General features: G+C 31.3%; 1 protein-coding gene across 1 annotated transcript in view; it reads left to right on the top strand.

The window, feature by feature from the left end:
* The first annotated feature begins 8,754 nt into the window (after positions 1–8,754).
* LOC120588152 (transmembrane protease serine 11F) overlaps positions 8,755–23,516 on the top strand; it is a 61,304-nt gene continuing 46,542 nt past the window's right edge. The window contains exon 1 of the mRNA XM_039845350.1: positions 8,755–8,814. Within this exon, the coding sequence (XP_039701284.1) occupies positions 8,804–8,814 (11 nt within the window). The 5' untranslated portion in view covers positions 8,755–8,803. The remainder of the gene's footprint in view (positions 8,815–23,516) is intronic.

Genomic DNA, 23,516 nt, shown 5'->3' with positions numbered 1-23,516 from the left:
ATGTTGTAAAAAATATGTAAGGGGAAACAGGGGGACCTGATTTAGTGGGGTCACCACTTCATGAGTTATATAGATTTCTAATCATGTACAATTGAAATCAATATATTATTGTATGCCAACTATAATTGAAAAAAAAACCACCTCATTGAATTGTACAGTGTAAATATACTTCATTATACTTTAATAAAATTGGGGGGAGAGGGAGAAGAAAAATATATGGACCAAAGAAACAATTTGAAGGAATAATTATCAGAATCATTGTCTGGATACAGAGAATGTAATTGAGGGCTGAGTCAAGTATACCTTTCAAATTTTGAGTGTAGGTAATTGAGACATTGGGTGGTGCCACTGACAAAGACAGAGAAGCTTGTAGGCACAAAGAGTTACTGAGTTTGAGATACCAGACTAGACTATAAATTCTCAGAGAACAGGGTGGTGTCACATTTACCATTTCAGACTTAGCAATGTGATAAGCATAGTGCCTGGCACATATTAAGCGGTCAAGAATATATTTTTAAAAATATGACTGAATGTGATCATGGTAGGATAATGAAACAACGGTAGGCATCTATAGAACTACAACTTCACCGAAGGAGTAAAGTGGGGATACAAATTTAGGAGTTGTCTGAATAGAGGAGAGCTCTATAGTCTTGAGAATGAATTAATTTGTGAAAGAGAAATTTGTTTTGGAGAAAAAATTCTGGAGGACCTAGTACAGGAACTATCTACTTGAGGTCTTAAAGGACTTCCTTTAATTTAAAAATTATAAAAAAAGAAATAAATGCTTATCTAGCCATTGTGTCACAAAATAGTCTCTTTGGATTAAATCCTGCTTGGGGAGCTTATGGTGTGTTGATTAGTCTGACACATTTTTTCTTTCAGTCAAAGCCAGTTGAGATACAGCTTTCAAGAATGTAAAGTAGATTAGTCTGTCTTACACGGATCCAATATTATTTGATAAAAAAGAGAATATCTCAGTCTGCTTGATTGCAAATGAGAATCACCTAATGATTTTTTGAAAGTGTACACTAGAAAATGTTAATAGATCATATTCGTAGTTTATACTTCCTCATTGAGGAATGGTATACACCAAAACAACGTAGTGGTAGTGGTAGCGGTTAACTCTGAACAATAAGGGGAGAAACTACAAGAATAGGTATTCATCTGAGATATTAGTCATAGCTTAAAGGAGGCTGGATATATTATATTTTTTAAAGGTATGAGAAACAAAAGTTTGTACTTTCTCCCATGCTTCCTTGAAAAAGGTAATACTTCCCAATAGATCAAACTTCTGTTTATTTATTATTTACACTCAATCTTTTCTATTTTGTGAGGTGAGTTTAAATAAAACCAGATAATTTTAGTCATAAATAATTCACCTAAACAAATAAACACAAATTGCAATACATGAAAATATGATGACAGCAAACCAACAAATATCAGTGTCACTGTCAATTGAAACTCTAGTCTTTCCTTTGGGTATCTGGGATGCCATATGTGACATATGATCTGACAACCAAGGCTGAATAAAGATTCCAGTGTTAATCAAAATATTAAACATTAGTGAAACTTTGCTCTTTTTAAATTATTTAGAATAAAAAATGCATGTAAATAAATTCTAGTAGTTTCCTCTTACACTTCTGCTGATGATGTCATACCTTACCCGCTTTGTGCAGTGTAAGCCTCTACAAGTTAATAGTTGAAGATAAATTGGCAAAAATCAAAGCTTTCTCTTGGGAGTGGTTCTTCAAAATTTCTGGCAGCAGGAAATATTTCCTAGATGTTATCTTAAATGCTATCAACAGAACTATGTAAGGAAGTATTATCAAGATCTGTCACATCACCTTTGGGATCTACACAGCTTACGGCAACCAATCTTGGTTTATCAAATGGAGAAAACTCAGCTTTCTAAATATCAGGATATTAACAATTTCATGCAAAAAAATAATAGTAGAGGTAAAGATTTCCTTAATTATTCCTTTATTCCAGATTGATTCTTTCAGACTACATCCTCCATAGAAATGTTTTTTAAATAATAATAAAAAAATTAAGAGTAAAATTCAACTTTGAAAATGTCCCACTCTTCCAAGTTTTACTTTCAACATTATCTCGATAGCCCAAATAAACTAAACTCAGCCTTAGAAAACTGTTTATACATATAATTCAAAACTGCACTTTTCTTGAAAATTATGACATTCCACTGAAATCTATTTTATGAGTGAGCGAAATAAGGGCATTTAATCATTTAATCTAAATTGTTGGCCAAAGGTTAGATAGCAAATTTGTAGTGAAGTTACCCAAGAAACAAATCACGTGAAAATGTGAATGAGACATAATGAAGTCCTTATATACAGCACTTGGAAAATGTTGGAACACATTTAATTCATGTTAGAAAAAACTAATAATTTTGGAAGCCAATGACAAACAGTTTTATACCTACTTTGTAAAATCAACTACAAGTGTTCAATTTAGGAGAAATTTCTTAATTCTATATTATGTATTAAAGAGCAAAAGGATCAAAATGTTTCTTAATCCAATTATTTAAATTTTTAAATTTCTTCTCTATGTGGACTAAAAGTTGCTAACAAATTTCATAGTGACACCTCCCTTTCTTCCAACATAAGATTTTGAGTCAAAAACAAAATAAAGTCAAACCTGTTTACCTTATATATGAGAAAGTTAAAATTTGAATTAAAGCAAATTTTCTTTATCATAGTTATTGACAGTTACTGAAATTCTTGAGTCTAAGGTATTGCAATACCTAAAAGGAAGTCAAATAATCATGAGCTGAAAGAATGTTGGAGAACAATGCATAATTTGAAGTTATAAACGCAGTTAGACACTAGACAACTGGATTCCTTTTTCCCAGATTTTCTATAAATTCTTCAGCATTTTTGTACCTAATATATAAAATGCATTGGGTAAAAATTTCTTCTAATTTCTATCTCACTCTTTATTCCTAATCATTTAATAGGGGCTAGGAACGAGTCTGATATATAATGAAAATGAATAAATAAATATAGCTCTAAAATATTCTATAGAGTCATATTTGTATGTCTCACAAAGCTTTTACTTGGCAAGATATGAAACCTAAGGTCAGTAATACTTTAATTCAAATATAGAATGAAATAAAACTGTGTGTTGATAAACACTGCTTGTTTGATTTCTCTGGATCCTGGAGTTTTCACTGTAGTAGTCAAGTATGTTACTGTAGTCCCTTGTACTTCTGCTATCACAACATACTTTACTATGATTATTTGCTGAAATTTGTCTTTGCTCAGTTGTAAGGTCTTTGCAGATGGAATTTAATTTTGTTTGCTACAGTGTGCTCGGCAATTAGCACATTTCGTACATACTAGGTGCTCAATAAATATTATTTAATGCATATGCATAAATAAGTGAAAGTCTACATCCAATTTCTAGGATTCTTAATTTGAAAATTTCTAAAGATGACAAAGGTAGCTTGATTATTTTGAATGACAACATATTTTGAAATGAGAATTATACAGATACAACTATTCAATATTTTTTTAAAAATAAAGTATAACCATGTAAGATTTCTTTGCCAGACGTGTGAACTGAAGCAATCTTTCATAGGGACAAAGCTGGATCTGTGCTACAGAATCCTTGTGGTTATTTTCTATGGTTCTTTCCACACCTTTGCTGACTCTCCTAGAGGAAAAGGTTTCAGCTGCTCCATTTCCAACTAGTAACCTCATCGTGTTCTTAAGTAAAAAAATAACCAGATGACCAAGTCAATAGCAATTGGCTACTAATTAAGGCTAAACTAGTTGTACTACTAGTTAAGGTTAAACTTGCTCCAGGGGGGAAAAAACAGATTATTTGTGCAAAAGATTTTGATAATGCTCAGAATGAAACTTCGAATTGTGGTCCAGTAATCGTCCCTCTGACAATTAATGGTACACAGGTAGAAAATGATTTGGAATAATATTATAACCTAAGACAGAATGAATATCAATAAGAAGAGTGAGAAACAATGACTTCTTTAGTTAGGAAATGCATCAATTCTTGGGGAAGAATATTCCTGGACGACCGAATGCATCTATTTGAGAGATGAAGCAGAAACATTGATGTGGAGTTCTCAGATTATCAGTTTGTTGTAGAAAAATCATTATGAAGGAAATGCAATCTCAACTATAGTCATGAGCTATGCCTTCATGGTTTTGCCTGATGGTGTCAAATATGCCGTTTAGAGAGCTTTCAATATGGTTTTTGTTATTGTTGTTGCTTCTGTTCATGAGCTTGGCCATTTCTTATTCATCAACCATTCCTATTATCTACTGCATTAATTATCTGAACTTCATGATGACGGAGAAGCTCAGACTCTCTGTGAGGTCCAGAGAAACCCTTCCTTATATTACTATTTGGCATGGTATTATTGGTCACCTGTGATTCTGTCATTTGATTTTAATGCTATTATCACACTTAAAAAATTTTTAAAGACAAGTTCTTTTGGTGAAAGGATTCTTGACATTATGAAGTTTGTGTTATTTTAATTTTTTTCCTTATAGCCTCCTCTACCATATAGCATTCAAGCTGTTCATCAAGTTGGAGATGAGGCTCAAGGCTGTTTTTTTTTTTAAAGATGACAAGTGTTAGTCAATGCTGCTATAGAATGTCAGGAACATACATTCCTAGACTTCCTCAACCAAGTGAAAAAAGTTTACACAAATATTATTAAGCCTTTTACCTATAAGACCTATCCTTTGTGGAGAACCAGCATTGAAAGTGTGATCTTTCATTAAATATTCTTATGTTCTTTCTTCAATGGAGGAAGATAATCCATAAACTACAGATATACTGAAATTATGATAAAAAAATTTCTAAAAGTTTCCAAGAGTCAAACAATTTGTACCTAAAATATTTTCCAATAATGTCACCCACAGAATGAAAATAAACAGCTACTTGATTAGAAACAGATTTTCAGTGCTACTGATATTAGTCAATTCATTTCAGTCTAACCACTTGCATATCTACTGTGTTCCCAACATTTAGCTAGATTATAGATAGATCACAAAGTATAAAAAGTGAACTCTACATATAAGAATGTAGAAATATATTTTATAATTATTTGTGAAAAAACTTAAGTATTTTATAATTATTTGTGAAAAAACTTCTGTATCTTTAAATACAGAAAATGCTTAACTGTAAAAGTAAAAACTGAAATTTTATAAGATTTTTGTGGTTTTGAAAATGTCTAGGATATAAAGAATTGAAATTTTCTTCATGTTTGATATTTACTTGATTCTACTATTGCATAATTGAAAACAGAAACCTTTAAAACCATTAGAAGACCATCTAAAGACCACTGTGTCAGTTTCTGAAGTCTTCACTGCACGGCTTAAAACAGATCAATTGTTTTAACTATCGTTACAGATATTTATCAGCAAGGATGTCATTTATCATTTTAATACTTTATATTTAAATAATAGCAGAATATGTCTACAACTTTGATGATGGTTATAATAAAGTAATTAAGCTACTTATATTGAAATAAAATAATTTCTCTTTTATATGAAATATGTATTTTGCTTAAAAGTAAAAGTTTTCCAAAAGAAACAATTAGAATCTGAAAAAAAGATTGTCTTGAACTTTGGCTCAAACAACTTTAAGATTTACTCTTTGAGATTTAAAAACACAAAACAAAATACATATGTTTGACTTTCTCAGTTCCATAATTTAGTGAGCATATGGAAATGATCTATGGAAATGAACTGATCTTATAGTGAATGTCCCCAGTTTTTGTTACTTCCACTTTTTGGACAAATAATTGTTATTAATTCTTATAGTATATTAGAGAAAAGCCACACGACTTGGTTTTTTTTTTTTTAGGTCAGTGATGCATCCATTCTAATCCATGGGATTCATTGTTTCCATCATGGCAGTGTTCACAAGAGTGAAGGTGTGATCCTTCATTAAATATTCTTATGTTCTTTCTTCAATGGAAAAAGAAATACACTCATTGCCTTAATAAGTACAAAGCAAAACATAAGGTCAGCCCTCAAACCTTAGGCTATTAGTAAGTATAAGATTAAATTATATCTTTGCTGATAACTATTTAAGTTAATAAATTTAATTAATTATTATCGTGTGCAATTATAGGGAAATGTATACAATCCCTCTATAGACTTTAGTTATCTTTTTTGATTCCTTTCTTTTATTTTCAATGTTGAAGAAATGTGATCAGTTTGGGAGTATCTTGACTTTCCCCTTGATGTCTTGGTATAATGTCATTTTATTGTTGACTTTTCCTCATTGATATTCTGCCTCCTACACTTATTGTCTTTGATTGATAACAAGTCAATCAACAATGCAGCAATAAAAATCATTATGGTGCCTGCCCACATGTGGCTACATGTGCTGAGAGTGCTGAGAACGAATGAAATAAAATTCACATATAGTAAATTCAGTTCTATAGTACAAATTACTAACTCCTGCCAACCTTCAGAATTAGCTGATAGTTTTTCGGCCTTATAAAGAACATTCATTTAAAAATCTTCATATGTTACATTAGTTAGAACCTAATATATCAATGATTTATTTATTACAAGTAAAGCAAAGAACTTGAGACAATATTTTGCTGAAAAGAGAACCATATAGAGGAAGAATTTTGGAAAATATCACTTTTAAAATCTGTTGGAAACAATTAGCAATATAGTGCTAATCCTAGGGATGGAAAAATGAGAGCAGAGAAAGAATAAAGTACCTAATATTTTTGAGGGCTTTATTATGGACCGGGCAGCATTTTAAGTCTTTTATACTTCATATCCCATTTAAACTAGGTACAAATATTATCCTCATTTTACAGAGGGAGGAACTGAGATATAGAAAGGTGAAGAACATTCTCAAGTTCACACAGTTAGTTAATGGTAGCATCAGGAACTGAACCCAGGCGTCTTCTCCAGGAGCATGTTGTACTCAACCTTGCCGCTCCACCATGGTCAAGACGTCTTCACAGAAAATAAAAAAAGAGTTATTTTACATAGTCACTGAAAGCAAAAGGAGGGGAGAAAAGAAAACAAAGAAATAGAACTTTTAAAACCAAAGAAGATAATTTGCGAGAATGATGTAGCAGAAAAGTTTTCTGTGGGAGACAGTTAAACCTGTATTTTTGAGCTTTTAAAAATAAGATAGCTTCTCCTGCAATCTTTGTTTAAGTATTACTGTATTTCTTAATCCCCCCCAGTTCTATGATCCAATATAAAAATTGTGATTTTCTTAAATAAGAGAAGAAATACGTACCTGCCACATGGTTCATTCCAGAATCCTCAAAGCTGGTTTTTATACTGAATTTGTACATGCTTCTTCTATAGCATAATTTTCTTCACTAAAGCCACATACTATATCTTCTGCCATATTATTATTTATGAATGTAAAAAATGGAATATTTTAATAAATTTTAAGAAATAATAATTATAAGAATATTAATTCATTAATAAGAAATATTTTAATGTAACCATTAAAGGCATTTTAAAAGTATATTTTCACAATGTTAATTTCAAGTTAGCACAAGTACTATCATATAGAAAATCAAAATAATGGGTTATAATCATATGCTAAAATTACATAACTTTTTAACACCTTTTTTGTTAGATTTTTATCATTTTTTACTCTTGAGAAACAAACCTGCAAAGAACAAAATTACTTTAGTTAAATTAAGTTATCATTTTCAATTTACTTAAAGTTATTTGATAAGTTTTGTGAACCATTTATTCAGAAATATTCATTTTTTAAAAAATTATATTGTCACATCTTTTTGTCATATTGTTGATGATTATACATACTGATAATCTGCTTCTGTTTTTTCACTTGCAAAATGTCTTGGGAAACAGTTCATATTAATGCCTTAGCAGAATATTATAATGAAACTTTAAAATTAGATTCATATTCCATAGCATTTTAAATTAATGTATTCTATAAAAACGACAAAGATGCACGTTATAGCTTTTTTTCCTCTTTAATATCTCTTGGCTCTGAGCCTTTAAAAATAACTCTTAAAATTGTAATATTCATCCTACAACTTTACTGATCTTCACTGGAAGTTTATTCATTCAGGCTAAAATGTCTGTGGATGAAAATCATTATCTAAAGTGACTATAAATATTGGGACTTTACATATACTAAGATGGATTACAATATTTCTCATGATGAGAAAGGAAAAAAGAGGTTTTTTTTAAGTTTTCTTATTTTGCCTGTAGGGGGTAAACAAATTCTTGTAATAAAATTTGTTCCCTTTAGAGCTAAAATAGATACTATTAGAAAAGTATAACACAGTCCTGTCATTTTACTTATGAGCAAAATAAGTCCCAAGCAGCTAAGCAGCTTGACCAGACCACCAAGGTGGCAAAAACAAGCACCCTGGCCTGTAGCCCAGGTCTCTTCCACACCACCAAACCTCATGACTCTCCTCAAAAGGGAAGAGACATATAATTTTAATGAAGTAAGAAGTGCCATCGATGTACTCTAATTTTTTTTTTTTTTTTTTTTAAAGAAATCGGAGTCACACGTCAGTTCTGATCATTCCTCCCCAACCAGAAAAGTGTGGCCTTCTGAATCATCACCAGGTCTGTGCCTCCACTGCTTGGGGCTTCTCTGTGGAACCAGAAGTCACAATACTGATTATGTTCTTATCAGTCTATAGCCAGGCCTCAGTCACTAAACCCGTCAGACTTGTTTCCTTTCTTGTTGCTAATGACTGTCATTATTTTCTAGCCTCCCAGCCTTGACCTGGCTGATATAGATCAGATGGTGACTGAATAGAAGCTGTCCCAGTGCTGGGTCCATGATGTATGCGTAAGTACTCAGCTTTTCTCATTCAAGGTTATCAATGGGGACACAGGTTTACAACTCCTGGGTCAGGAAGGATAGATGTTGGCTGGTGGAGAGTGCTTTAAAAACAAGTTTTTCATGTGTGTTACTGTATTTTGTCTTAAAGTTTTATTTTGTTGTTGTTTTTAAATGTAAAAATATTTTTAAACAAAAGGAGCCAGTGTAGTCCTTTCTGTCTAAATATTAGAAGTAGAAATGATAGGCAGTAATAAATTGACAATATTATATTTAAACGTTTAGAAAAACTTGTGCTTCAAAAATAAAGTTTTTAATATTATTCACTTAATCTTTAATATGATCAATAGCTTAGTATAAATTTTTGTCCATTGCTTATTGAAGTATATCCTGGGAAAACTTAAAATAAACATGTAAAAGAAGAATTTATTAGAATTTTTTATTTCTTAAACTCTAATAGAAAGTATGGTAGCAATAAGATTATTGTATATACCATATGAATGAAATGATGAAAATTAAAATATTTATATCTAAAAATTATTGAATTGACAAAATCTAAACTACGTGGCATTTGTCATAATTGAACTCTAATTTGTTAATTAATGAATTTAAAGTAAAGAAATTTAAATACATTTATGTTTAGGTAATTTCAGGATACTGTTTAACAGACATAAAGAGGAATAACTGATATCTGATCAGAGTGACTTCATTAAAACTGCTTAGTCTAATTTGCTTCTCAAAAAGTTTCTTGATCTTTCTAGACACCAATTTCCTACATGTTCTGCATGAATTAATGTTTCAAACTTATTCATGATTTTGTGATAATTATAATTGTACAGTCATTTGATTTTACCTTCAATTTAAATATAATGCTTTAGGCCTGTAAGCTCTGACATTAAATGATGAGTGTTCTTGCTCTCTGTACTTTATTCTCAAATAAGAGCATGAGCCAGAGGAAGACCCCATTTCATGAATAAAGCTTCCCCCAAAGATCCTTTTGTGATGGCATGTTATAGCATATTTTCTGAACTTCTTACTAAATTCAAGAAAGTATATTTTTTATCTACCAAGATAAGGATAGAGTAAGACAAAATATGCAGTGGAAAAACTTGCTTCTATATTTAACAAACATTTATACAAATATGATATGTTAACCATTTTAGTTTTAAAAAATTAGTGAAGAGCTTTCCTAACAGTCTAGTTCTCCTCTTCCCAATTTATGGCATCATCTCCACTCACTCATTTTTCCACTCTGAAAATATCATTAAAAACATGGAATTTCTATAGTGAAGCCTCATCAGCTTTAATTCAGAGTTTATAGTTTTGAAGACTTTAAGTATCCTTTCTAATTGGATTCTAGATCAGTATTTTTTTATTAAATGTATTGGGGTGACGTTGGTTAATAAAATTATATGTTTTAAGTGTATAATTCTATAACATTTTAACATGGATATTGTCAAAAACTTTGGACTGTGCCATAGAGATAAGATAAGAAGGTTACTAGTTGAATTCATTAGTAAAGGTATTTTGCCCAAGGGATATAGTCTCAAAGAGTGGATGAGTTAGATAAGTAAAGCTTCCTTGCAGAAGTTCTTTCTCATTGAGGTATAGTGGAGAGTACTAGCATGAGATTTAGATGTATTTAGATCCAGCTTTACACTCATTTAAACAAGTCCCTAACCTCTCAAAACTACTTCTTTTATTTGTAATATGTGGGGAGAGTTTACACTAAAATAAATGGGGGAATTTGTTACCATTAATAGAACTTGAAATCATTATTGTGGACAAGCATAAAGCTATTTTTGGTTTATTGGTTTATTATTTAGTTTATTCTGGTATTATTTATTTTTTATCCATTGTGTTAAATGATAATGAAATAATATCTAATATTAATTTTGTTACACTTTTACTATATCATTAGTAGTAAGTATAAGTATTATATTGTGGAACTGTTATTTCAGATATGTGATTATGCGTGTGCCCCATGCTGCGATGTAGAACATTTCTAATTGTGGGTCATGGTCAAAAATATTTTTAAAAGCATTGCATTAGATAACTTTAAAATCCTTTGGAGTACTTAAATTTATGATTTGTAGAGTAAACAGCTAATTAATGTGGAGAACATTAACTTTCCTACGGCACTAGAGAATCATTTAAATTCCTAGAGTATAGTTTTTTTGTTTGTTTGTTTGTTTTTTTACTAGTTTCTGTATATGGAGCCCACCACAAGTGAGACAGAGATAAGAGATATGGTTAACAGCAACTACAGACCTCAGATGCAAGAAGCAAATCAATAAACCACATTTTGATGTCACACTCTGATAAAAAAAGAAACAAGGTGCTGTAGGGGTGTCCACTCAACCTCATAAAAACCCTTTTGAATATGCAATGATTGAATTTAGTCTTAAAAAGCAATAGGAATTAGTTCAAGGAGAAAGAAGGAGGTACTCTGGAATGCAAGAACATAGCCCTTGCAAAAGTCAACTGGGATCAGTCAGACTGGGAAGAGGCTTTTGTACCAGATTAATGTTTCTGAACTATATTATGAGAGTTGAATAAAAATTAAACAAGAGGAAGAAATAATGAAATTTGCAATTAGAACCATGAGGGTGGATGAGAGCAGTTTGATGGTTCAGTTACCGTCTGGGTACAGTTGCAGACCTACGTGGAGTGGCAAGGAGACCACCTATGCACATGTTTCTTTTGCCTACAATGAATGTTCCTTCTTACATTTGGTGAGACACTATAGTCTTCCTTCAAGATTCTAATCAACATTACTGTGCAATTTTTCTCCTACCTTCACATCTTGCATCTTAATTATTTCTGAAGCACGGCCATCCTATTCTAACTTGCATTACGCATTGTATATACTTCTGTCGGCACTTCACTGTATGGTTAATTATTTGTTTTCAATCATGTCTGCTCAGTTAAGCAGAGAGCTCTCTCTTATTCCCATTGTCAAACATTGCCCGGCCCACTGTAGACTCTCAATATTTATGTGTTGACTTATGATAAAATATATCTAAAGCCAAAGACCAGGTGCTGAGAAAAAGGGAATCTTAGGAGTAAATAAGAATTTCAGGTTTACTTTTCATTATATATCTTTTCAAGAGGGTCTATGAAATATTTGAGATACGGTAATTCAGAAGGCAAACAAAAGCTGAAATGATTTTTGTGGATAAGCATGAAGATATTTTTGGCTTATTGGTTTATCGTTTGGTTTATTTTGATATTATTTATTTTATCTGGAGAGTGGAGAGAATTCATTCCAAGTAAACTTATATTGTGGCACTGAGGGGGTTTACTATAGAAGAGATGAAAGTATTAGATAAATGCTTATAATCTAGACTTTAAAATTTCATTTATTCACTAATTCAACAAATGCTTATCATTCTAGCTTATAGTGTACTAGAAGCACACTATCCACACATATGTACATACCAACATACAATGTATACACATGATATATGTTGTACATATCTGTTTTATGTGTATACATACCCATATCACATGCACATGAACGAATACATATACAGACACATATATGAATAAAACAAAAATATTCTCTACTTGTATGGTATTTACAGGAGAAGACATAATAAACAACAAAACTAACAAATTGATTTGAATTATAAATATGATAACTATGAAGTAAAAGTTTCTTACTTTTTTCCAAAAATTTTTTTCTAATTCACTTCATTTATTTTATAATTCCTGATTTGATGATAATGCTGGTAAAACTAACTGCAGACTTTCTTTAAAATAAATTTTTAGTTTATATGATTATACTCTATAGTCTACTTTTGCTTATCTGTAAGATAAATGAAAGCTAAATTTGTAAAATACACTTTTAAAACACTACATACTGAAAAAGTTTCCAACTGTGCTTAAGAAGCCTTGTGAAGATCTAAATAGGACCCCTTAACACTATTTAACAAATGTAAGAAGACAGCATGGAAACAAGTATTTGCCCATGAAATAAGGCCATGTTGCTACACGCAGTTACTTGCAGTAGTCTTTAGAAAGGATATTGTGTCTTGGAGTACTGCGGGGTTAAGTGTGTTAGGTAGTGGATAGATATTTAGGGACAAATAGCAAGAAAGTTTTCATACTTTTGAATCATATAATCACTATATGGCTTCATAATTTATAAGGAAGCTTTCGAACGCTTAGCATTTCAGGAACATTCTTATTGAAACTTCAGATTTGAAAAACAATTAAAAGACAAATCAGAGATGTTCGCATTTGCTTTTTGAGATTCTGTACATTTTCTTCCAGTAGTATATATGAGCAAACTCTGATCCTTAATTGATGCCCTATAGTTGCCAGTATTTAAAATACATTAACCTGTCTTTAAATTATTTTGTAAAGGTTTTAAGATTTTATAATTAATTGGTTAATATTGCTCAAAATTTGAAAACAGGCTGCTTTGAGGCATTCAACAATTTATGTAACATTATCATTGGATGAAGAGTGCAGCCCACTTCTTAGGTATTTCATATAAAATGAAAATGAATTAATTTAAAGTATAACTATAGAAAATACAGTAGCATGATCTACTAGTGGGAACCATAGGAAATTGCCTATTTTGTAGGTTAAAAATGACTGAATACCAGAAATTTCATGGTTCAAACTTATCCGGTTTTTTCCAGATCTTGTTTTATTTATCCTAAAATATAACATATAAAATGACTATTGCAACTTTAAAATTATATGGTTTAAAAAACTACCAAAGAAACATTTGAAAAATTTTCTGTACTGTCTAAAAAAAATTATTGGTTTGGATACTAGAATGTTAAACAATCTCAAACACACGTTGCAACAGGTGAAATAAGACAGAGCAAGTTGGCAAGAATTAACTCTCGAAAATAGAAAAAAAAAATCCAATGCAAAACAGTGTAGGGTGTGTTCTAGCTACTATTGCTAAGCAAAAAGTGGGGGAGGAATCCAATTAATCGTTTGACCTATAAGATATCAATTGCCTTAACTGTTGTATCTATTCCTCTTAGACCATTGACAGATTCTTGTATAATCAGCCGAATAAACCTGAAAAAGCAGAAGGATCTAAAAAGAATGAAGCCTTTAGTGTATTACAGTAGTGTCAAATCATAAGCTATACAAAGTAAGAATCTACAGTTTCATCTTGATAAAAGTTTCTAAAAATAGATTAAAAATCAGGTCAGTTATGTTACTTTCATCGTTTACACTGAACTCATGATTTCAGTCATGCGTGTAGACCCGAACACATTGTAGAGACCTGTTAAGGACTGAGTTTGACAATTAGCATAGACACCACCTCGAAACTACATCAATGGTGTCATCTTAGCTTTTCTCTCTACTGAGTTCATGAGGCATTTCCTGCTGCATTATGACCATACTATTTACCTTCCCCTCCCACTTATCATGCATCCTTCCATAATCATCTTTCTCCTTGGTGGTTACTAATCTCTGATTATACTGTCATTTTCAATCTCACACTTCAGTTGCTTTAGGTGGTACTGGCCACTATTTCTGCGACTGATAAGGTAGAGGAGATCTATTCATTTTTTTTCATTGCTTATATATCATATCACTTTTAAGAACATATTAACTCACAGGATATTATGATTGGGTATTTGGGATATTATCCTATAAAATGATTGACACAAGTACCTTCACCTTTTCACATATTTAGCAAAGTTAACTCAAAAAATATGTCCTCTTTAGAGGTAAACACAGACTTAGATCCCTTGCCTTTCATGATTCATCTTTTTTTGAGTGACTATTTTTTGCTTAAGACTGCTCCTGTGTTCTTTACCCCTTGGCTCAACAAGAGCAGCAATAATTTAGTCAATATTTACTATTTCTTTAAAATTAGAAAAACCATTCATTTCTTCTTGTTTGCATTTATTTAGTTGACTAGCTGTCATCATTCTCTTGCTGACAACAGCTTTTTAAAGAACATAAACACTACTTATAACTAAATTTTGGCAACATGGAAGAAATGGCTTATTAGCCAAGAACTTTATTCATAAACTTAGGAACTTTGAATCAATTTTTTAGTAGTGTTGTGTATATCTATTTGTATTGTGTAGATTTAGTTGACCTAACTCTCAGGACCCTCTATTAGCTGGAAATTTTAATGACTTTGGTAGAGTTGCACTTTATTATCGAGGGACATTGTAAAGCTGAGTTCAGATTTAAACGTCAACCTACATTTTCTCAAAAAAAATTTTTTTAAGTGTGTCAGGAACTCAGAGAACATATCTCTAAACTAATGAAGATAAAGGGTGTTAATCTTTGTGATTGTTTTTCTGGAAGTGATTGAATAAATGTTAAATAAGATACACTTTCATTTATGGTCTATGTATTAGTTGTTCTAGATGCCTGGAACTAGATTATCTGCTTTAATTATGTTATCTATACATTAGAATAAATGAAATAAACATTATTTAGAATGTAATCTACCTATTAGAGTTGCAATTTTCTTTGATTCTTATGCTAATGTTGCATTTATAATGCTTAATTTCTTAATTACAAAGGAGAAATACATAAAAACTAGAATGAAAATCCTCCAATAAAAAATGAGATATGACTACTATTACAAATATAGTTGTAAGCTTTATTTCTGTAATTCTTTTTTAGAGCTTTATCTGTAGCTAGATATAATACTATAAGTTGATTAATGGATTATTATGCAAATATAGAATTAAATTTCTGTTTATTTATGAAAATAAAAGTAGAATCTAACAGTATAAAATTCACTAATAGAAACTTAGGTATTCCTACAAAGACAAAATTTAATACTTACATTGTTTAAACTATACACATAGTTTGTAAGTTTTCTTTAAAAGCTTAGAAGCTAAAATTCATATATTCTATGTGATTCTATAGCTACACAGTATGTCTTTTTAAACTTCTGGGAATTAGATTATTTTATTACAACAATTAATTAATGAATCACTTAATGTGTACTCAGACCTTCAAAAAGTAAAAAATAGCTATTTGAAAAATTATAAATCTGTTGAAATAGCATATAGGTTGTATGATATTTTAGTTCAATTCTCAATGAATAATAAGGAAACTCAGCATTTGAGGGGAAAATTCCAAGAATGAGAAGCTCTAAAGTTTCTTTGTATGCAGCACTGTAACCTACTCATTACTTATTTCACACATGGCCTTTCAGAAATGTGACAAAGATTCTGGGACATGTTAATTTTGTTTATCTAATATGCAGATTATATCAATCATAAATGAGAACACTGTTGATCTCTTTTATCTAGGACATTAATATCTTAATCATAGCTCCTCCTTTTTAACTAGATTGCAAAATACCACTGAAACGCAAACCCTTAGAACAATTATGCAGGAAGCTAAGAGAAGAACATTGGCTGCATATTGAAAGCAATTGCATTTTAAAATTCAATTAAAATTTATACATTTGATTATTCAGTTTGCCAGAAACTGCATAGTAATAGCACATTCTATTTGGCATCTATCATATATTTATAGTAGAACTGGTATTTATTGCAAGTTCAAATTTATTATAATTAATAGGACTTTAACTATTTGGTCTTTGAATAGTAAACAAAACATTGAAGATTTTTTAGAAATGTCATACCAAAAATGTTTGACAAATATACAAAATATTTGTCAGGAGAGTATGTGTTTAACAGTTTATGAATTCTTTACCAAGTACTAAGATTGTTTTAAGTCTACTCTCATCTCTAAAATATTCTAAACTCAAGTTGTATTTAGCAAAATTGATTTTCCAAGAAGCATTTTATGTTGTGTTGGCCGAGGATGGTTACAATTATTTTAGTTGAAAGAAATGAACTTGAGTTATTCAGAGGTAATTGAGCTATCACATAAAAAATAATTAAAAAATTAAAGAATTGACATAAGAGGTATGAATCCAGTCAGTAGGTGTGCTATACAGATACAGAAGGAAAGGTGAGGCTTAATATGCACTTTCGTGAATGCATCATAAATAACATATACGTTTTTCTTTTCAATTTCTCTTATGTCAATATTTGAAAAGAGAATTCTTGGATCATTTTTGAGTTAAAAAAGTAAATGCCCTGCCTTTACTTAATCTGAAGTCCAAATAACAAATGGAAAAGTCCTATTTTTAGATGATGTATTATTGTTTGTCTACAGTCTCATGGGACAAAATAAAACCTGAGACCAGGGATTCTTGGTTTGATTCTGGGAAATTATTATGGTTGTTCTTAGTTGTTGTTTGTCAAAGGTTGATTTATATCTTAGTTGTCCTCAGGGAATGCTGACAAGTTGTGAATATGGGGTACATTGTGACTCATATTCACAGGTGAAATTTTTCAAGTTGACTAGATTTTCTAACTAACTGCTATTCAAGGGCCTTTTGAAAACAGAAAAGAAACAAAAGACAAACTTCTGCCCTTCAGGCACTTAAAATCTTGGAGAAGTAAACTTTACACACATAAGCAGAAAGTAAACTAACATGCAATCAAGGACTGAACAGTGTAATAGACCATAAAGTACAGGTGTAAAGGACTGAAGAATGTTAATAATATGCCAAGATATTTATACATAATCATCACAGGTAGTATTTGTATAATTTGTATGCCTTTTGTCTATATCGCATCCCTGTTAATACTGTTTTTCCAACAGTTTCACAATTACTAAATTTAAAAAATATTCAGAGTAATGTGATACAACTCTGTATATTTACATTATTCTCTAATGAACTTTATATTCTATAATATTGGCCAGATTTATAAAATTAATTTTGCATACTCACACACACGAATTTTTGTGGAATTATTGTACATATTTTTTTTTTTTGCAGTGACTTTAGGCTGTTCTCTTTAGCACTATGTTTTCATCCACATTGGTTTTATTTAATTATATTTACTTGACAAGCTTCTACTCACCTAACATGCAGGCAGCATGTGTTGCTTCCTCTGCCAATGCTGTCCCCTCAAAGTTCACCTAATTAGATAATCCTTCAGGTTCTAGTTTAAATGTCCTCAGGGAAACTTTCCCTAATCCCTTACTCTAGATAAGATTTCTTATAAGCATAGAAGACAACCTTTCATTTCTCTTAGCTTTTCATGGCAATTACACACATATTTCTGTTACCTTTTGGGGTGATCCAAACTCCTGCATTGCCCTGGTAACACTTGGGTACTTGTTTTTTTGTTTTTTGTTTTGTTTGTTTTTTGTTTTGTTTTGTTTTGTTTTGTTTTTTACCAATGCAGAAAGAATTACAGCTCAGCGAGATTTAGAAAAGGTAAGATTTATTAAAGACACATTTTAAGGTAGAAGCAGGTCACACCTAAACAGGCTATAACACCGCAGAAACAAAAGGTATGATTAAAGTATGCCCCAAGTGAGGGGCGGGTTACAGAGAAGAAAGCTGTAACCTCGTGGACGTAGGGAGGTCTGTATTGTACTAGGGATGTGATGGGGAGTGGTTATAAAGGTGTTCCTAGATGATTGGCACGTGAGGTCATTCTGATTGACATTTGGCTGTTAAATAATTCCCTGCCTACTGTGCATGAGGTTACCCAGAATTCAGTCTGTTATAATTAATTTTGAAACTTCTGGGCAGAGGCATGATATTAAAATGATGGTATAACGAGGCTGAGTGAAGAGAGGGTCAGAGTACTCCTTACTGTACATGCATCTATGGCTGGATTAAACTAGTTATACGTTTATGGCCTTCCTTCATTTGTCTCTCAGGATGCAGGAGTGATTTATAACTACAAAATGGGGAGGCCTTTTGAGGAGGTCTTCGGGTAGTCTCTGGGCTAAGCCTTTGCTCCTTTGTTCTCCTGTCACTCATGACTAACTACATAACATTTCTATATTTTTTAACATCTGCATTTCTTCCTTGGCTATAAACTCGATGATTAGTCTGGTTAAACACTTTATTCCCATTGATTAAAAATTTTCAATGGCTATTTTTTGTATGAATACATAAATGCTAGATTCTTTTAAACCAAGCGCAAAACTGAAGACCTGATATCAAAAAGTTGATGGAAATCTTTGGTAATTATAATATCAAGCAAATGTAATGGGTGCTTCCAAATTGCATAAAACATAGACAAAAGTTTCTCAGGATAACCTTGAGAAAGAAGAACAAAGTGGGAGGTATCACACTATCTGATATCAAACTATACTACAAGGCTATAGTAATCAAAACAGCATGGTACTGGCATACAAACAGATACATTCATCAATGGAACACAGAATAGAGAGCCCAGATATAAATCCACACCTATATGCTCACTTAATAAATATCAAAGAAGGCAAGAATATATAATGGGGTAAAGACAGTCTCTTCAATAAATGGTGTTGAGAAAATTGGACAGATACATGCAAAAAAAAGAAACTCGACCACCTTCTTACACCATATACAAGAACAAAATGGATTAAAGACTTAAATGTATGACCCCAAACCATAAAACTTCTAGAAGAAAACATAGGCAGTAAAATCTCTGATATTGTTGACAATAATTTATTTTCAGATATATCTCCTCAGGCAAGGGAAACAAAAGAAAAAATAAACAAATGGGACTATATCAAACCAAAAAGTTTTGAATAGCAAAGGAAACCATCTACAAAACAAAAAGACAACTGACTGATTGGGAAAAGATATTCGCTAATGAAATATCTGATAGGAGGTTAACATCTAAAAATATATAAAGAACTCATACAGCTCAACAACAACAAAAAGCAAATAATCAAATTAAAAAATGGGCAGAAGATCTGAACAGATACTTCTCCAAAGAGGAAATAAAGATGCTCAAGGTCACTAATCATCAGAGAAAAGCAAATTAAAATCGTAATGCTATATCACCTGATATCTCATCAATAAATCATCAATAAATCAAATAAATCAATAAATCAACGATCAAGTGTTGGCAAGGATGTGGAAAAAAGGGAACTCTCATACATTGTAGGTAGGATTGCAAATTGGTACAGCCGCTATGGAAAACAGTCTGAAGGTTTCTGAAAAAAATCAAAAATGGATATATCTTTTGACTCAGCAATTGCACTTCTGGGTATTTATCCAAAGAAAACCAAAACAATAATTTGTAAAGACCTATGCACCCCTATATTCATGGCAGCACAATTTACAAGATATGGAAGCAACCTAAATACCTATCAACAGATGATTGGATAAAGAAGCTATGGTTCATATATACAATAGAATATTACTCAGCATTAAAAAATGAAATCCTACCACTTGCAATGACATGGATGGACCTAGATGTTATTATGCTGAGTGAATTAAGTCAGAGAGAGAAAGATAAATACTATCTGATTTCATTATATATGGAATCTAAGGAACAAACAGAACAAACTAATCAAAAACAGACTCATAAATATAGAGGACAATCTGGGGATTGCCAGAGGGGAGGGTATTGGGGGGCTGGGAGAATGGGGTGAAGGGTTAAAGCAGTACAAATTAGTAGTTGATAGATGGTCATGGTGATGGGGAGCATGGTATAAGGAATGCAGTTAGCATTAATGTAATGGTTAGGTGGAAAGCCAGAGGAGAGGAAGAGCAATTAGGAGATTGTTTTATAAACTATATAAATGTCTACTCAATGTACTGCATATTTGAAACTAATAAAATAAAATTTAAAAAATGTTTCTCAGTGGTTATAATAGTTTCTTTTTAAATGTTATTGTATGCATGTAATACAAAGCCATTGTCCAAAGTATCAAAAACTGAGATATAATAGAGCTTGAATTAAATCTTTTTTGAAATTTAAGAAAAATAAACTTTTTATATTTTTGGAAGAAACCTGAGGTTGCATGATTAACATTTAAGTATGTATAACAGTTTGGGTGGTTTTAATTTAATTAATTAAAAACCTAACCTCAAACTGGCTTAAGCAACAAGACAAATTATTATTTAAAATAACAGTAAACCCAAAGGCAGGGCTAGTCTCAATGGTGTTTGATATAACAGCTAAAATTTATTATATGAAATTCAATTTCTTTTTATCGCTCTACTTTGCTATCCTTAGTAAGTCAGTTTTATCCTCAGGCTGGCTCTTTTCAGAATTGCAAGATGGCTCCAGCAGTGCAGGGATCACATCGACACACAGCGTCAAGAAGAAAAGAAAAGGAGCCATCCCTTTGACTTATTTTCTTTTTAAAAAGATTTTTATTAAAATACAGCTAACATACAATACTGTATTAGTTTCAGGGTGCACCATAGTTAGTCATCAATTATATACCTAAAGAAGTTATTACTATGATAAGCCAGCAACCATCAGATTCTGTACAATGCTATCACAATACTATTGGCTATATTTCCTATGCTGTACATTATAGCCTCATGACTTATTTGCTTTATATGTGGAAATCCGAACCTCTTATTCCTTCACTTTTTTCCCTCATTTAAAAAAATTTTCAATTACAGTTGACATTCGACATTATTTTATATTAGTTTCAGTTGTACAATGTAGTGGTTAGACATTTATATAATTTATGAAATGATCTCCCTGACCAGTCTAGCTTATGGAATATAGTCAATAATATGGTAATTTTTGACTCATTTTCAAAGAAAGGAAGTCTTTCCTAGCAGTCCCCAACTAACCTCCCCTTACATATCATTTGCCAGAATTGAATGCATGCCCATTCTTGAAAAACCATTGGCCAGGGTAATGGAACTATCAGGATTAACTAACACTAATCACCTGGGGGCAAAATACATGTAGAGATGTGATTTTATAAACTTTTCGCCCATATACAAAGGATATTAATAGTTCTTTTTATAATTCATTGAATTGACGATTGAGAACTCTTAGAGGCAAAACTAGCCAGAAAGGTTTTTCAGTGAAGATGCTCAACTTCCTATTTAAGATAACATTAAATAATAATGGGATAATACTTGTATTACGTGCTCAGATTTATTTTTTGGTATATCTTTCTTTTTTTATTACTGCAAATACCTGTTTAAAATTTTAAGAAGTCACTTTTACCCACCACCATGTTAGGGAATGAATATGAAAGGAGACTTGACTATGTTCAGCTGTGAACATGATCTGACCACTATGTCTTTTCCTTTTAGAGTACTTTCTTTCCCTTTGATACTCAAGATAACTGAAAATCAAATATTTCTAATTATAACATTCTTCTTCTGGGAAAGTGACAGGTTTCCTCTAGTCTCAAAAACAGACATTTTGAAGTAATAAGTATTGAAAAGTTCTCATGCCATAGTACAAAAAAAAAGTATATTTTTATGATTTCATTCTCTCTCCTTGTTGTAATTTAGTCTGTGGAAATGGAATAGTCTAAGCCTTGCTGAATCATTCAGCTAGTTACAGCCTTACTAAGAAGGAAGGTACTAGTAGAAGAGAATTTTAACATAAAAAATTGCAAGCGAACATACACAGGATTTTCCAAGGATATTAGCCATAAATGCGTGGACTCCACCAAGAGACTTGTTACAGAAAAAAAAATAGCTAGTCTTCTTTTCTTTTATTTATGAAAATTATTTTTGTTGAATGTTAGATAAGAAAAATTTTCCTTATGTAAATCTTTTTTAAATTTTGTTAGGTTAATACTTAAGTATTTCATGGTTTTTAATGCAACTGTATATATGGTACTATTTTTGTAATTTCAATATCCATTTGTTCAATGCTAATATATGGAAATACAGTTTGATTTTTATATATAACTTGCTATTCTGTGACCTTTGTAAGCTTACATATTAGTCCCTTTTTGGTAGATACTCAGGATTTTCTAAAGAAAATCCTAAGCCTAGAAAACACTTCAGGTGACTATTCAATGAAAACAGTGAATAGTGAATGAATACTAATGGAACACTAAGTTAGCACTAAAAATTCAATTACTTGATTACTAGTCTTTATTCAAATGTGTGTGTGCTTTGTTAAATATTAAATATTAAATTTTTGCTGAGGTTCAAGGGTTCCTTTGGGCATTCAAAATTACATATAAAATAAATATCATATTTGTTTTCTGTTGCTATTTGTCTCCATTGTGTGTGTGTGTGTGTGTGTTTGTTTTAAGGAACGTTGTTAACCTCAATTAATCCATACGATTAAAGAGGTATTGCTAATCATGGATATTCCCAGAAATGAAGGCTTTTTGGCAAGAAGTAGAAAGAACTGTGCCCAAAGAGAATATCAAATGTGTATCTATGCTTCAGGTTGAATACAGATATGTTAAGACATGTGTAAGACATGAAAAAGAATTTCCCCTCAGGGTTGCTGCTGGGACAACATCTGATTAACACATCAATATTTATGCCGCATATGGAGGAGTATACCTCATTTACTCTAGGCTTGGTTATTTGCATTTTTTTTAGTACCAAGGTTAGTCAAGTATTTAAATTCTCATATTGATGGCATCAATTATCTGATAGATTCACTTCATCTACTTTAAATGAATTAATTGTACAGGGTTTCCTGTAACATTTTAACGACATTAATAATAAGCACAGAAATATACCCAATGAGAAAGTCATTGTAAGAATGATCAAAAAGAGATAAATAATGTTGGTCACACTCATTAAAGAATATTTATAGAGTCCTCACAAAAATAATTTCTCTTTTGTACTTTTGTACTTGGTCAACTTATCCTCCTTTCTTTTGTGTTACTGAGTCAAACTAATATACAACTTTATTCAACACAAACTCTTGGCTTTCTGTTTCTAATTTTGAGAGGCATCACTTAGTTAATTGATTTTAAAACAAAGTCATAGC

Source organism: Pteropus medius, unplaced genomic scaffold (assembly GCF_902729225.1).
Source record: "Pteropus medius unplaced genomic scaffold, Ma_sr-lr_union100, whole genome shotgun sequence".
Taxonomy (NCBI): domain Eukaryota; kingdom Metazoa; phylum Chordata; class Mammalia; order Chiroptera; family Pteropodidae; genus Pteropus; species Pteropus medius.
The sequence above is the reverse complement of the archived record's forward strand: the minus strand, read 5'-3'. Positions and strand labels throughout refer to the sequence as shown.